This window comes from Protopterus annectens, chromosome 3.part1 (genome assembly GCF_019279795.1).
Source record: "Protopterus annectens isolate FY-2018-M chromosome 3.part1, PAN1.0, whole genome shotgun sequence".
In the NCBI taxonomy this organism is placed as follows: domain Eukaryota; kingdom Metazoa; phylum Chordata; order Ceratodontiformes; family Protopteridae; genus Protopterus; species Protopterus annectens.
The window spans coordinates 1853693568-1853709294 of record NC_056732.1 but is presented as its reverse complement, the minus strand read 5'-3'; the positions used below and the strand labels follow the sequence as shown (position 1 = coordinate 1853709294).

Genomic DNA, 15727 nt, shown 5'->3' with positions numbered 1-15727 from the left:
TTCCCCTGGCCTCTGCTGAAAGTGGGTTCTGTGACCCAGTCAGATTATCTCAGTTAACAAATGTCAAATAAAATAAATAACACAGTTGAGCAGAATTGTTTTTATATTTATCAGGAATTCCTTGTTTTCATTTAGTGATATCAGTTGTGATAATTAGGAGAAGATGGGTTTGTGCATCAGCAGGGACTGGGTTTTCATGTAGCACAAGCTGTAGGGGATGATCACGGTGTTAAAAGCTGAAATATAACTGTATACTTTGAGTTTCTAGCACTGTGGTGGGAGGTGTGTGCTAGGAACAATACTTGTTTCATAAAAATGGGATTGTGTTGCTGTACAGGGATGATTTTGTCTATTTTTACAGCACCAGTGGCCAACCCAGGCAAACAGTACCACAATACTGCATCACAAAGTATCTTCTTCAGGGGTATTTATGAATTCTGTTGCAGGCAGTCAGAGAGGTACATAACAGATCATCACATCAGTGGTCATTTCAACATGTCTTAATGTAAACCAGGCTCCACATGTCCCTGCTCATTATGTAGTCAGTACTTCATATATACGGAGGTACCAGCAGAAACATTTCAGTATTTATTGAAGTTAGAGAGAGAACGAGAAATATTCTGATGTATTTTAGTCAGTTGTCCCGTGTTTAATTCACTCAGCATCCATTTGCAGTGTGTGCAACTTTGAGCATGATTGTTAAGTAGACATTGCTGATGTTCAAAAGACAGACTTTTGCTTAATGATGGTACTTATTTAATACATTAAACAATAGAACACAGAGCTTGAGTATTTTCCTATTTTTGTTGTGTTTAGTGCTATCAGTGTTAAATAAATACACTTTACCAGTGAATTGTCATCAAGGTAATTATATAATTATTTTGTAGCTGAATTAAAGTTTGCAGTCAAGTTGTTTAATGCCTGCTGCTTCCAAAATATGTTAAATGGAATGACATACTTATTTTGTTGTAGGTATGTTTTATCTCTAGTTTTATGGGAAGAAACTTTTAAAACTTTCATGTTATAAAGTATCAGAATTTAAATATTTGAAAGTTAGGCTAATTCTGATTTCTCTTACTCTGATTATATTTAGCCTGGCTTATCTTTGTCCCCTGGGGAGAGTTATTTTTAAACATTTGACTATGAACACCAATGATGCTTTTCCGGAAAGTTAGTGTAGTTATAAGGAATTTACATAATTTGTGTAGAACATGTAGATGCAAAGCCCATCAGATATATTATTGGAAACTCAAACAAAAGATAATAAAATAAACCACAAATCAGTTAACACATTTTAAATGGCAGGGTGAGAGGGCATAGCAGGTTTTTGTTGGAGACCTATTCATTATTGGAATTCTTTGTGACAGCAGTTTATTGTTTACTGTGATTAGGCATTAAAAAGATGTGTGTTTTTGTGGATACACTAACATACCTAGAGGGTTTGCAATTTAAGCTGTAAGAAAAGTCTTCTGTGCAGCTGATTATATTTTATCACACTGTTTTTTCTTTTAAGTGACCAGAAAAGGAGAAATCAGAATCATCCAGAGTCTGCAGTTATCCTTTGGGAAACTCCAGGATGCAGAATGTGACGGAGCTCTGCCTGATGAGATGTTTATCATAAGGCAAGACCCAGTGAAGATGGAAGCAAGACATGGTAACTTTAGGCAAAGTAATGAGGACTTTGTCATGAAAACTGAATTAGAAAAGCATCTGCAAATTGAATCAGAAGAAATGCCATGTAGCTGGCTTAATCATAGCAACAGTCTAGCATTTGGTAGTAACAGTGTAACTGGTCATCAACTTGACAGTGGGGAAAGGCAAAAGAATACCTCACCAACACATAAAGAAATGCCAATTAGGCAAACTTTGCATAAAGGTGCTATGAATGCCAAAGGTTTTACAGGTCGAAAAACCTTAGCACTGCAAAATCTCATTAGTACCGATCAGAATCCCTTTAATGCATGTGGCCAAAGTTTTACACAGAATAGTGACATAACAGTACTTCCGGGTGCCCATGTTTGGCAAAATGATCACCAGAGTATCCATACTAGCCTAAAACCCTATAAATGTACCACATGTGACAAGAGTTTTGCATACAAAGGCAATATGGTGACTCATCAGAGGAAATACTGCGGGCAGAAGCCATATAAATGTTCCATGTGTGACAAGAGTTTTGTACAGAAGAATCATATGGTGAGACATCAGTATGTCCACAATGGCCAGAAACCATTTAAATGTACGATGTGTGACAAGAGTTTTGTATACAAAAACAATATGGTGGTTCATCAGAGGATCCACAGTGGGCTGAAACCGTATAAATGTACCACATGTGACAAGAGGTTTGCATACAAAGGCAATATGGTGACTCATCAGAGAAAATACTGCGGGCAAGAGCCATATAAATGTTCCATGTGTGACAAGAGTTTTGTACTGAAGAGTCATATGGTGAGACATCAGTATGTCCATAATGGCCAGAGACCATTTAAATGTACCATGTGTGACAAGAGTTTTGCATACAAAAACCACATGGTGGTTCATCAGAGGATCCACAGTGGGCTGAAACCATATAAATGCACCACGTGTGACAAGAGTTTTGTGGGGAAGAGTCAACTGGTATACCATCACAATGTGCATACTGGGCAGAAACCATATAAATGTACCACGTGTGACAAGAGTTTTGTAAAGAAGAGTCACTTGGTGACACATCAATATATCCACAGTGCACAGAAGCCTTATAAATGTACAGTCTGTGACAAGAGTTTTGTACACAAGTATAGCTTGGTGAGACATCAGTATACCCATAGGGCGCAGAAGCCATATAAATGCTCCATGTGTGACAAGAGTTTTATAGACAAAAACATTATGATAGTTCATCAGACGATCCACAGTGGGCTGAAACCATATAAATGCACCATGTGTGACAAGAGTTTTGTAAACAAGCATTACTTGCTGATCCACCACTATATCCATAGTGGGCAGAAGCCAAATAAATGCACCATGTGTGACAAGAGTTTTGTACGGAAGACATGCTTGGTGAGACATCAGTATTGTCACAGTGGGCAAAAGCCACATAAATGCACCATGTGTGACAAGAGTTTTGTGGAGAAGAGGCAACTGGTACACCATCAGAATGTGCATACTGGGCAGAAACCATATAAATGTACCATGTGTGACAAGAGTTTTGTAAAGAAGAGTCACTTGGTGACACATCAATATATTCATAGTGCACAGAAGCCTTATAAATGTATAGTCTGTGACAAAAGTTTTGTACAGAAGTGTGGCTTGTTGAGGCATCAGTATACCCATAGTGCGCAGAAGCCGTATAAATGCACCATGTGTGACAAGAGTTTTGCACACAAAAACAATATGGTGGTTCATCAGAGGATCCACAGTGGGTTGAAACCATATAAATGCACCATGTGTGACAAGAGTTTTGCACAGAAGATGTGCTTGGTGAGACATCAGTATTGTCACAGTGCGCAGAAGCCATATAAATGCACCGCATGTGACAAGAGTTTTACACAGAAAATATCCTTGGTGAGACATCAGTATTGTCACAGTGGGCAGAAGCCATATAAATGCACCATGTGTGACAAGAGTTTTGCACAGAAGATGTGCTTGGTGAGACATCAGTATTGTCACAGTGTGCAGAAGCCATATAAATGCTCCATGTGTGACAAGAGTTTTACACAGAAGATATCCTTGGTGAGACATCAGTATTGTCACAGTGGGCAGAAGCCATATAAATGCACCATGTGTGACAAGAGTTTTGCACAGAAGATGTGCTTGGTGAGACATCAGTATTGTCACAGTGCGCAGAAGCCATATAAATGCTCCATGTGTGACAAGAGTTTTGTATACAAAAGCAATATGGTGGTTCATCAGAGGATCCACAGTGGGCTGAAACCATATAAATGCACCATGTGTGACAAGAGTTTTGCACAGAAGATGTGCTTGGTGAGACATCAGTATTGTCACAGTGGGCAGAAGCCATATAAATGTACCACGTGTGACAAGAGTTTTACACAGAAGATATCCTTGGTGAGACATCAGTATTGTCACAGTGGGCAGAAGCCATATAAATGCACCATGTGTGACAAGAGTTTTGCACAGAAGATGTGCTTGGTGAGACATCAGTATTGTCACAGTGGGCAGAAGCCATATAAATGCACCACATGTGACAAGAGTTTTGTGGAAAAGATTCAACTAGTATACCATCAGAATGTGCATACTGGGCAGAAACCACATAAATGTACCACGTGACAAAAGTTTTGTAATGAAGAGTCACTTGGTGACACATCAATATATCCACAGTGCACAGAAGCCATATAAATGTACAATTTGTGACAAGAGTTTTGTACTGAAGTGTGGCTTGGTGAGACATCAATATACTCATAGTGAGCAGAAGCCATATAAATGCTCCATGTGTGACAAGAGTTTTGAATACAAAAAGAGTATGGCGGTTCATCAGAGGATCCACAGTGGGTGATGCACTAATGGCAGAGGGACTGTATACTGAAAGGCCTAATAATGTGGTGAGACTGTTACACTGGAGATTGTGCAAATATTATGGCATTGAAGTGGCTGAAAAACACTGGAAACATGAGCCACAAAGCATAATAGAAAATGATGAAGTTTATATCACATGGGATCACCCAATACCAACAGTTCAAAAGATAGATGCTAGAAAACTGGATATAGTGGTCCAAGAAAAGAAGACAAAAGTAGCATTGATCATTGAAATCATCACACCCAGTGACTACAGTGTCTTGTGTACAGAGAGACACAGAGTCATAAAATACCTGGATCTGCAGTCAGAAACGAGAGCCATGTGGAATAAAGATACCCAGACAGTTCCAGTAGTAGTAGGAGCAACTGGTCTTATAAAAAAGAATTTACAATCATATTTAGATATGTTACCAATTCATGTAACACCATATGAATTGCAGAAGGAGTCATTACTGGGCACATTGTGGGTGCTCCGAAGAGCACTTTTGGCTAATTTCAAAGAGTGAAACAATACTAATTTCATGAACTTTAATCGTACTTTGACTTAGGAATGGGGTCTATTCCCGTCATGGTATTAGAAACCCGAAAGACCTGGAGAAATTAAAAAAGACAGAAGTTGAAAAGTCAGCAGGCAAAGGCGAGGAGTATTAGTGCTGCAACTGAATTCATTCTCAAGTCTTGGTGAGTACCGTCATGAGGTGGAACCTGTTTTTCACAAAATCTCACCAAAGCAACACTGATATTTAGATAGTATTTAAATAGCTCATGAACAGAAATAGGTAAAAAAAAAAAAGATAGCTGGGTGCACAAGACCCGGGATTAAAATCTGCCCAATCTTGGTAGGTGGACTGGTGCCAGGACTGGGAAAAATGAAAGCGTATAATCCTAAAAATACAGAAACACTCCTACAATGGGGCCAGGCACAGGGAGGTAGGGCGGCCCCTCAGTTGTAGAAGGAAATAGCAGTCCACAAAAATCACAAAAACTGATAGGCCAAAGAAGAGCCATAAAGATGATACAGTGAACTATTGAGGATAAAGAAATTATGTATTGTTACTATTATGCAAAAAGCCCAGAATTTCCAGACGCAAGATATACAAAAAGACTGAGAGAAATTATAGGAAAGAAAAACACTCCCACAAGAAAAACTTTCAGAAGCTTCAAATAAAACATTGTGGTCAGTAATACAATAGATTTTAGAAAAACAGTATATAGACCAAGATACTTTGATCTGTTTGGAAAAAGAAGCATCTGAGGAAGTGCAAAAATATAAACAACAAAACATATTTTTGAAAAGTATAAAAAAGAAATATGGACATGGGAAAGAAAGAGAGATTTGATATGGTACAATACTTATGCAAAAGTGAAAGCCAAATTAATCAACATAAAGAAGGCAGCCCCAAAGATATTCAAAGAGAAATGTAGACAAAGGCATCCAGACATGGACAATTTCACAATAAAAATATCACAAAGAGGGAATGTAGAAGTAAAAAAAAAAATAGAAGTTGAAGTTATGGAGAAACAGAAAGATCAGGAGACATCTAAAGAAGAAATATGGACATGGAAAAGAAAAGAGATTTAACATGGTGTAATTATCTATGCAAAAGAGAAAGCAAAACTAATAGATACAAAAAGAGCAGCACCAGAGATATCTGAAGACAAATAGAGGCAAAGGAATCTGGACATGGAAAACTTTACAGTACAAAAAATAAGAAGATAAAGAGGAAAAGGAGAAAAGGAGATCAGTAATGGAGAAGTGAAAGAAATAGAAACTGGGGTTGTGGAGTAACTCCAAAGTAAAGGATTCAGTGTAGAAGATCTAATTCAGAAAGCACCACAACAGGACAGAGCAATGGAACTCCAAATTAAGGGGAAACCAGCAGAATGGAAAGCAATTGGTCAGGTGTCATATGAAGATATTTTGGAGCCTTCCACAGGAAACCAGTACAAACATTCACTTGAAGCTGGACAGAAAGAGAAGGAACAGGAAACTGTGTAAACTCTGAAGCAGTTAATGTTGAGTGATAGGCCAGTCAGTTCCCATATGACTGAGCAACAGATGGCACAGGATGATATTGAAGAGAATGCTCCACAGGAAGATGCGATAGAACTTTCTATAGAATGCCTGCAGGAAACGGAAAACAAGGGATGTGCCCTCAGTATGGAAGAAACCAAGCTGAGAGAAGAGTTGCTTAACTTAATAGAGATAGACAGACATATTAAGGTTAATGAAAGGAATCGACTACATAAGGTCAATAAAGCCCAAAAGGTCAGAATTTGATAAAACAAATGAACACAGTACTTAGTACTGTCTCTAGAGATTCATGCCATATAACAGAAGTAAACCAGATACATTACTGTGCAGATAAATTAATAACTGATAAAGTTCTACCACAAAAACACACGGTAGTGAGGGAGAGAACAGGAGAAATTGAATACCATCATGGAAGTATCAAACAGAGAAAACTATAAAGCAACTAAGACAAGAGGAGTCTCTGTTAGAGAAGAATACAAGAGGAAACAGATCAATAAAAATACTTAAAGATAGATGTGATAAAAGCAATGTGCAGTATTAGCACAGATCAGGATCTATCATGCACTATCACAAATAAACGAAAAATCTCAGCACAGGTGGAAAAACTAAGAAGATATGCAGGTAAATATAAAGGAAAAGAACAAACTAAGCAATTTATTGATGATCAAAAAACATTTTATCGAGAATTGGGAAATAAGGTAAAAGGAATTGAAAGACCACAAAAAAGAAGAAATAGATTAATTTTGGAGAAATATCTATGAAGATTCTGTGGAACATAACAAAGATGCTCAATGGATAGAAGAAGTAAAAGAAAGACTAAGAAGTTTAAAGGTACAGGATATGAAATGGGATGAAGTAACAGCCAGAGAGATTGAAACAAAGTTAAGAAAAGCCTCTAATTGGAAAAGCCCAGGCCCAGATGCAGCACCAAACTTTTGGTGAAAAGTATTAACATCTTTGCATGAAAGTTTAGCCATGAGTAAAAATTATTTATATGCGCACCCCAAAAAGACACCAACCTGGTTGACAACAGGAAAAACAATGCTCCTACTTAAGAGTGAACCTGCAAACTACCCTAAAAATGATACACCAATAACTTGCCTTCCGATGATGTCTAAACTGTACACTGGAATTGATGCCGACAGAGTTTATAGTCATTTAGAACAAAATTCAGTTATGGCAATAGAACAAAAGGGCAATAAAAGAAAGTCATGTGGAACAAATGATCATTTATTGTTAAATAAAATTCATAGTGGAGAACTGTAAAAAGGGGAAGAATTTAAGTATGGCATGGATTGACTACAGAAAAGCATTTGATAGTATTCCACACTCATGGATAAAAGAGTATTTAAAAATGTATACGATACACCCTACACTGATCAACTACATTACAGTGACCATGAAACAGTGGCAGACCACTTTGCAATTAAGCCATGATAAAGGACAAATTATTATTCCAGAGATACAAATTCAAAGGGGGATTTTCCAGGGTGACTCTATCAGCACTACTGTTCTACCTTGCCCTTTACCCATTAAGCTGTTTATATAAAAGCTTAGGCCATGGCTATAATTTGGCTCCTGGAAAACAACAAAATATAAAGACTTCCATCTTCTCTTTGCTGATGATTTGAAACTGTATGGGTCATCAGTTGAGGAACTGAAAGCACAAATGTAAGTTGTCAAAATGTTTTCAGATGACATAAGAATATCATTTCATCTTGATAAATATGTTAAAGCAACATTTAAAAAAGGAAAACTGTAGTGTCAAGAAAACATCAGTTTGGGACAGGAATGTGATATAAAACGAACTTGAGCAAGAGGGAATATATAAATATTTGGGAATTGATGAAGGATCAACAATAAAATATTAACAAATTTGAATAAAATTTAACAAGGAGTATTTTAGAAGACTTAAATTAATCCTAAAAACAGCGTTGACACCTAGGAACAAAATCCATTCTATAAACCAATTTGCTCTTCCTGTCCTAACTTACAGTTTTGGAGTGATTGACTGGCCCCAAAAGGTGTTGGAAAGATTAGATAGGAAAGCAAGAAGGATGCATCATGCTCACCAAATGATTTATAAAAATCATTGCATACCAGGATTATATATTCTCTGCTCTGAAGGATGGATGGGCCTCCTTGAAATTGGTTACATATATAGATCTGCAATCGTGGGACTCTATACATATCTGCTGACCTCACATGACCCAAATATAGTGAAAGTTTTGAAACATGACTAGAATAAATCTAAGATGACGTCCCCACTTAGGCTAGCAGAAGAATATCAGTGTCAAGCAGGAATGGAAATCAAACCAGAAGTGGATAAAAATCAGGCAGCAATTGAATGTGCCAAAAAAAAAAAAAAAAAAGAATATAAGGTGGAGAAACAGATGAGAAGGCAAGAAATGTGCAAAATGCATAAATATAGTTGCAAGTATAGATAACTTCTGGAAGAACCTCATGTTGATCAGGAATGAACAAGGAATGGTTAAGGAGAAGCAAATTCAACCCAAGAGATGAAAGGTTAATATTGGGGACACAAGATAGTGGGATACATACACATTGCTTTATAAAGTCCATTGGAACATGAGGGAGAAATAGATAAATGTAGGTTTTGTAAAACAGAATTGGAAACAGTTGCACACCTTATTGCTGGTTATGACATACTAATGGCAGAAGGACTGTATACTGAAAGGCATAATAATGTGGCAAGACTGTTGCACTGGAGATTGTGCAAACATTATGGTATTGAAGTGGTTGAAAAACCCTGGAAACATTAGCCACAAAGCATCATAGAAAATGATGAAGTCTACATCACATGGGATCATCCATTAGCACAGTTCAAGAGATAGATGCTAGAAAAATAGATATAGTGGTCCAAGAAGACAAAAGTAGCATTGATCATTGAAGTTGCTACACCCAGTGACAACAGTGTCTTGCATAGAGAGAGAGAGAGAGAGACAAAGTAATAAAATATCAGGATTTGCAGGCAGAAACAAGAGCAATGTGGAAGAAAAATACCCAGATAGTTCCAATAGTAGTAGGAGCTACGGGTCTTGTTAAAAAAGAATCTATAGTGATATTTACATATGTTACCAATACATATATCTCCATACGAATTGCAAAAGGAGTCATTATTGGGCACATTACAGGTGCTGCAAAGAGCACTTCTGGCTGACATCAAAGATTGAAACAACACTAATTTCATGAACTTTAATTTAACTTTAGGAATGGGGTCCATTTCCGTCATGGTATTAGAAACTCAAAAGATATGGAAAAATTAAAATAGGCAGAAGCCATATAAATGCTCCATGTGTGACATGCGTTTTTTGCAGAAAGAGTCTATTGGTATATCATGAGAACATGCATACTGGGCAGACTAAAACAGGCTTAAGGATTTCCCCCTGTTGTAAAAGGAAGTGGTAGTCCATAAAAATTACAAAAACTGATAGGCCAAAAAAAGAGCCATAGAGATGACCTCCAGTTGTAGAAGGAAGTAGTAGTCCACAAAAACTAATACGCCAAAAAAGAGCCATAAAGATGATAGGAGTGGGCTATTTAGGATAAGAAAGAAATTATGTATTGTTACTATTATGCAAGAAGCCCAGAATTTCCAGATAGAAGATCTACAAAAAAGATTGTGAGATAAATTAGAGGAAAGAAAAATAGTTGCACAAAATCTGTCAAAAGCTTCCAATAAATATCTGTGTTCATTAATACAGCAGATTTATGAAAAAGATTATATAGACCAAGAAACCTTTGTTTTTTTTTTTTGGAAAAAGAAGTGAATGGCGAAGTGTGAATATTATAAAGACCAAAATCTAGAGATTTTTGAAATCTACATAAAGAAAATACGGACATGGGAAAAAAAGAGAGATCTGATATGGTGCAGTATTTGTGCAAAGGAGAAAGCCAAATTAATCAATAGAAAAAAGCAGCCCCAAAGACATCTGAAGAGAAATACAAGCAAATCATCCAGATATGAAAAAATTCACAGTACAAAAAAATAAAATCACAAAGAGGGAATGTAGAACAGATTAGTGAAGTAGAAGTAAAAAAGAATAGAAGGTGAAGTTATGGAATATCTGAGGAGTGAAGGGTTTAGTGTAGAACGTCTAACATGGGTTATATCACAGCATGATGGAACAATAAGTCCCTCAGATAAGGAGGAGCAGGAGACATTTGAAGAGGAAATATGGACATTGGAAAGAAAGATTTAACATGCAGTATTTATGCAAAGCAAAAAGCCAAACTAATCAGTACAAAAAGAGCAGCACCAAAGATATTTGAAGAGAAATACAGGCAACAGCATCTAGATATGGAAAATTTTACAGTAAAAATAAGAAAATGAAGAGGAAAAGTAGAAAAGAGAATTACTAATGGAGAAAAAAGAAATAGTTTGAAACTAGGTTATGGATTACCTGGGAAGTGAAGAATTTAGTGCAGAAACTCTAACTCTGATAACATCACAGCAGGACAGATCCCCAAATTATGAAGAACCCAGTGGAGTGGGAAATACCTGATCAGCTGCCACATGAAGTTACTCTGGAGTCTTCCGCAGGAATACCAGTAAAAAAAAAAGTTCAGTTGGAGCTCCACAGCAAGGGAAGGAACATGAAACTGTGGCAACTCTGAAGTAGTCAGTGTTGTGGAGTGATAGGCCAGTGAGTTCCCATATGAAAGAGCTATGAATGACATATAATGAGATTGAAGAGAATGTGGCACCGGAAAATGCTCTGGAACTTTCTGTAGAATGTCCGCAGGAAATGGAGAACAAAGAATGTGCCCTCAGTTTAGAAGAAAATTATCTAAGAGAAGAGTTGCTTGCTTTAATACAGATGGCCAGACATATTAAGATCAATAGACTTTAAAAAGTCAATAAAACCACAATAGTTAGAAGTTTGATAAAACTAATGAACACAGTAATTAGGACTGTTCATAGAGATTCATGTGATATAACAGAAGTAAACAGGATATATTACTGTGCCACTTAACTAATAAAAGATAACGTCTTACAACAAAAACACAGGGCAGTAATGAAAGGAAGGGGAGAATTCAGCTGACATCATGGAAGTATTGAATAGTGAAAAGTATAAAGCGATTAAGACAAGAAGTGTAAGTGTTAGAGAAGAGTGTACACAGGGAAATAGATCAATAAAATACTCAGATGGATATGATAAAAGCAGTCTGCAGTATCAGAACAGATCAGGATCTTTGCACCGTCACAAATAATAAACTAAAAATATCCTTAGAAAATATGCAGTTAAATGTAAAGGAAAAGTACAAAGTAAGCAATTTATTGATGACCCAAAAAGTTTTATAGAGAATTGGGAACAAAGCAAAAGGAATTGAAACACCACCAAAAAAAGAAAAAAAATAGATACATTTCGGAGAAAAATCTATGAAGGTCCTGTGGAACATAACAAAGATGTGAATAGATAGAAGAAGCAAAGGAAAGGATAAGAAATTCAAATGTACAGGATGTAAATGGAATGAGTTAATGGCCAGAGAAATTGAAACATAATGAAGACAAGCTCCTAAATTGGAAAACACAGGCCCAGAATGCAGAACCTAACTTTTGGCTAAAAGTATCAACATCTTTACATGAAGATTTAGCCATGAGTAAGAGCTATTTATATGTGCATCCTGAGAAGATGCTGAGGTAGTTAATGACAGGACAATCAATACTCCTAATAGAGTGAAACTGCAAGATATCCTAAAATCTATAGACCAATATCTTGCCTTCCGACGACGTATAAACTATACACTGCAATTGAGGCCAGCAAAGTTTATAGTCATTTAGAAGAAAACTCAGTCATGGCAGTGGAGAAAAAGGGTAACAAACAATGTCATATGGAATAAATGATCATTTGTTGTTAAAGTCATAATGGAGAACTGTAAAAAGGGGAAGAATCTAAGTATGGCATGGATAGACTACAAAAAAACATTTGACAGCATCCCACATTCATGGATGAAAGTACTTAAAACTGTATAGGATACATCCTACACTGATTGATTACAATACAGCGACCATGAAACACTGGCAAACCACATTGCAGTTAAGCTTTGATAAAGAGCTATTATTTCAGGAATAAACACTCAAAGGGGCATATTTCAGGGTAACTTGTTGTCACCACTGCTCTTATGTCTTCCCTTAACCCATTAAGCTGTGCACTTAACAGATTAGGTCTTGGCTACAATTTGGCTCCCAGAAAACAACAAGGCGTAAAGACTTTTAATTTTCTTTTTGTGGATGATTTAAAAACTATATAGGTCATCAGATGAGGAACTGAAAGCACAGCTGCAAGTGGTCAGAACATTTTCAGATGATGCAAGAATGTCATTTGGTCTTGGTAAATTGCAAAAGCAACCTTTAAAGCAGGAAAACTACATCACCAAAAAAAATCAGCCTGGGACAGAAATGGGATATAAAAGAGATTGAGCATATAGTTTTTTTGGGAACTGATGAATGATCAACATATAACATGAACAAATGCAAATAAAACTTAGTAAGGAATATTTTAGAAGTCTACAATTAATATTGAAACATAGGCAGGATGTGAACCAATTAGCTCTTCCTCTCCTAACTTACAATTTTGCAGTGATTGACTGGCCCAAAAAAGTGTTGGATCAGTTGGACAGAAAAAACAAGCAGGGTGTTTCATGCTTATCAAATGATTTGGAAAAATCAGTGTATACCAAGACTATATATTCCCCATTCTGATGGAGGTATAGGCCTCCTCAAAATTGATTACATGTATAGATCTGCACTGATAAGACTGCATACATATCTGCTGACCTCACAAAACCCAAACATAGTGAAAGTTTTAAAACTTGAGGAGAATAAGTCTAAGATGACTTCCTTGCTTAGTTTAGCAGAAGCATATATGTGTCAGGAGGGAATGGAAATCAAACTAGAAGTAAATAAAAATCAGGCAGCAGCTGAATGTGCTAAAAAAAAAACAAAACAAACAAAAAAAAAGAAAGAATATAAGGTGAAGAGATGATGAGAAGGCAGGAAATGTGGAAAATGCATAAATATAGTTGCAAGTATAGGAAACTCCTGGAAGAACTTCATGTTGACCATGATCAAACACAGGAATGGTTAAGGAGTGGCAAATTCAAACCAAAGGATGAAAGATTAATATTGGCAGCCCAAGACTGTGGGCTTATGTAAATATCGGTTTACAAAGTCAATTGAACATGTGAGAGAAACAGACAAATGTAGGTTTTGTAAAACAAAATTGGAAACGGTCACACACCTTGTTGCTGGTTGTGATATACTAATGGCAGAAGGACTGTATACTGAAAGGCAGAATAATGTGGTGAGACTGTTGTACTGAGGATTGTGTAAACATTATAATATTGAAGTAGCTGCAAAACACTGGAAACATGAGCCACAAAGCATCGTGGAAAATGATGAAGCCTACATCACATGGGATCATCCATTATCAACAATTCAAAAGATAGATGCGATGAAACCAGATATAGTGGTCCATGAATAGTAGGCAAAGCAGCATTGATCATTGAAATCGCTACACCCAGTGACTATAGTGTCTTGTGTACAGAGAGAAACAAAGTCATAAAATATCAGGATTTGCTAGTAGAAATGAGAGCAATGTGGAAGGAAGATACTCAGTTCAACTAGTAGTAGGAGCAACAGGTCTTATAAAAAAGAATCTACAGTCATATTTAGATATGTTACCAATCCATGTGACTCCGTACGAATTGCAGAAGGAATCATTACTGGACATATTGACGGTGCTGCAAAGAGCACTTCTGGCTGACATCAGAGATTGAAACAATACTAATTTCATGAACTTTAATCATACTTTAACTTAGGAATGGAGTCCATTCCCATCATGGCATTAGAAACCCAAAAGACTTGGAGAAATTAAAAAGACAGAAACCCTTTAAATGTAGCATTTGTGAAGAATATTGTGCAGGAGGGTGACCTAATAAAAACATCAGAGGATCCACACGAGGCAGTGTCGCATGTTGCAATAGTATATGTTTCAGTGACATGGTAATACACCAGTATGTCTAATGTGGGCAGAAGTAAACCAGATATAAAATCTCAAGAGAAAACAACAAAACCAGCATTGATCAGTAAAACTGACATACTCAGTGACTTACAGCATCCAATGTACTGAAAGAGACAAACGTGTAAAATATCAAGACGCAATCAAAAACTAGAGCCATGCGGAATAAGGATGTATAAATAGTAAATATGCTACCAATACAGGTAACCCAGTATAAACTACAGGAAGAAGCAGTTCTGTGTACATCACTGCTGGAGGGAGCAATCCAACATCAAACACTAAAAGACTGAAAAAACTCTGACTTTATGAGCATTAGTTATGCTGTTATGTGGGAATGTTGTCGATTCCTGTCACGGTATTTAAAAAAAATAAAAACTTACCAAAATTAAACGGGCGTAGAAAACCTTAAAATGCATTATGTGCAATAAAAGGTTTAAAGACAACAGCACTATAGACAGTTATCAGACAACCAACAGTAGGTTGAAAACCTATGAAAGCACTTTTTGTGATAAGTTTTAGCTATAAATGTTCTCTTTTATGCAACAGAGTTGGAATGTAAACTAGATAGGATTATGCGAAGTAGAAATAGCAGGAAACACAGCTCAAAGAAGAAATTCTCATCTAAGAAGGCAAGAATCTAAGGAAAGACCTAGATACACTTGACCTACTTGAAATGAATAACTATAGTAATACAGATCACAGAGTGAGACTACAGAAAGCATTAAAGATACTGAGTGGTAGGGAAACCAGTTAAACACAATAACTGGAACCATTAACTCATTCAGACCTGTAGTGCTGTTTTTGCACCATGGAGTTCATTCCTCCATTGTGGGGATAGTTTGGCTATTCTTTCTATGGCAACTGCAGCCCCTGAGAGCACTTATCAGTAGGATAGCATTATTGGCCTTAATGAAGCTGTTAGAGATACGGATTGTGCATCTTTACCTGCACATCTTAAACTGCAACACATCCCACTGGACAAGTTTAAGAAGCAATATAAGTTAAAAGTTGCTCTCTCACTTTGTCTATATGATCCCCTCAGTCTGACCTTAAGGATTCATCTTCTCTGCTCTGTAAGTTTTCCATAGTTTAGCTTCTATAGAGGGCTCCATTTCTGTGCTCCACAATAATGGGTGCC

At 36.7% G+C, this 15727-nt stretch overlaps 1 protein-coding gene across 1 annotated transcript in view; it reads left to right on the top strand.

Annotated features, from left to right (window-relative positions):
* LOC122798764 (zinc finger protein 271-like) overlaps positions 1 to 4554 on the top strand; it is a 65117-nt gene extending 60563 nt beyond the window's left edge. The window contains exon 4 of the mRNA XM_044067872.1: positions 1514 to 4554. Coding sequence (XP_043923807.1) covers positions 1514 to 4263 — 2750 coding nt within the window. The 3' untranslated portion in view covers positions 4264 to 4554. The remainder of the gene's footprint in view (positions 1 to 1513) is intronic.
* Positions 4555 to 15727: the final 11173 nt, after the last annotated feature.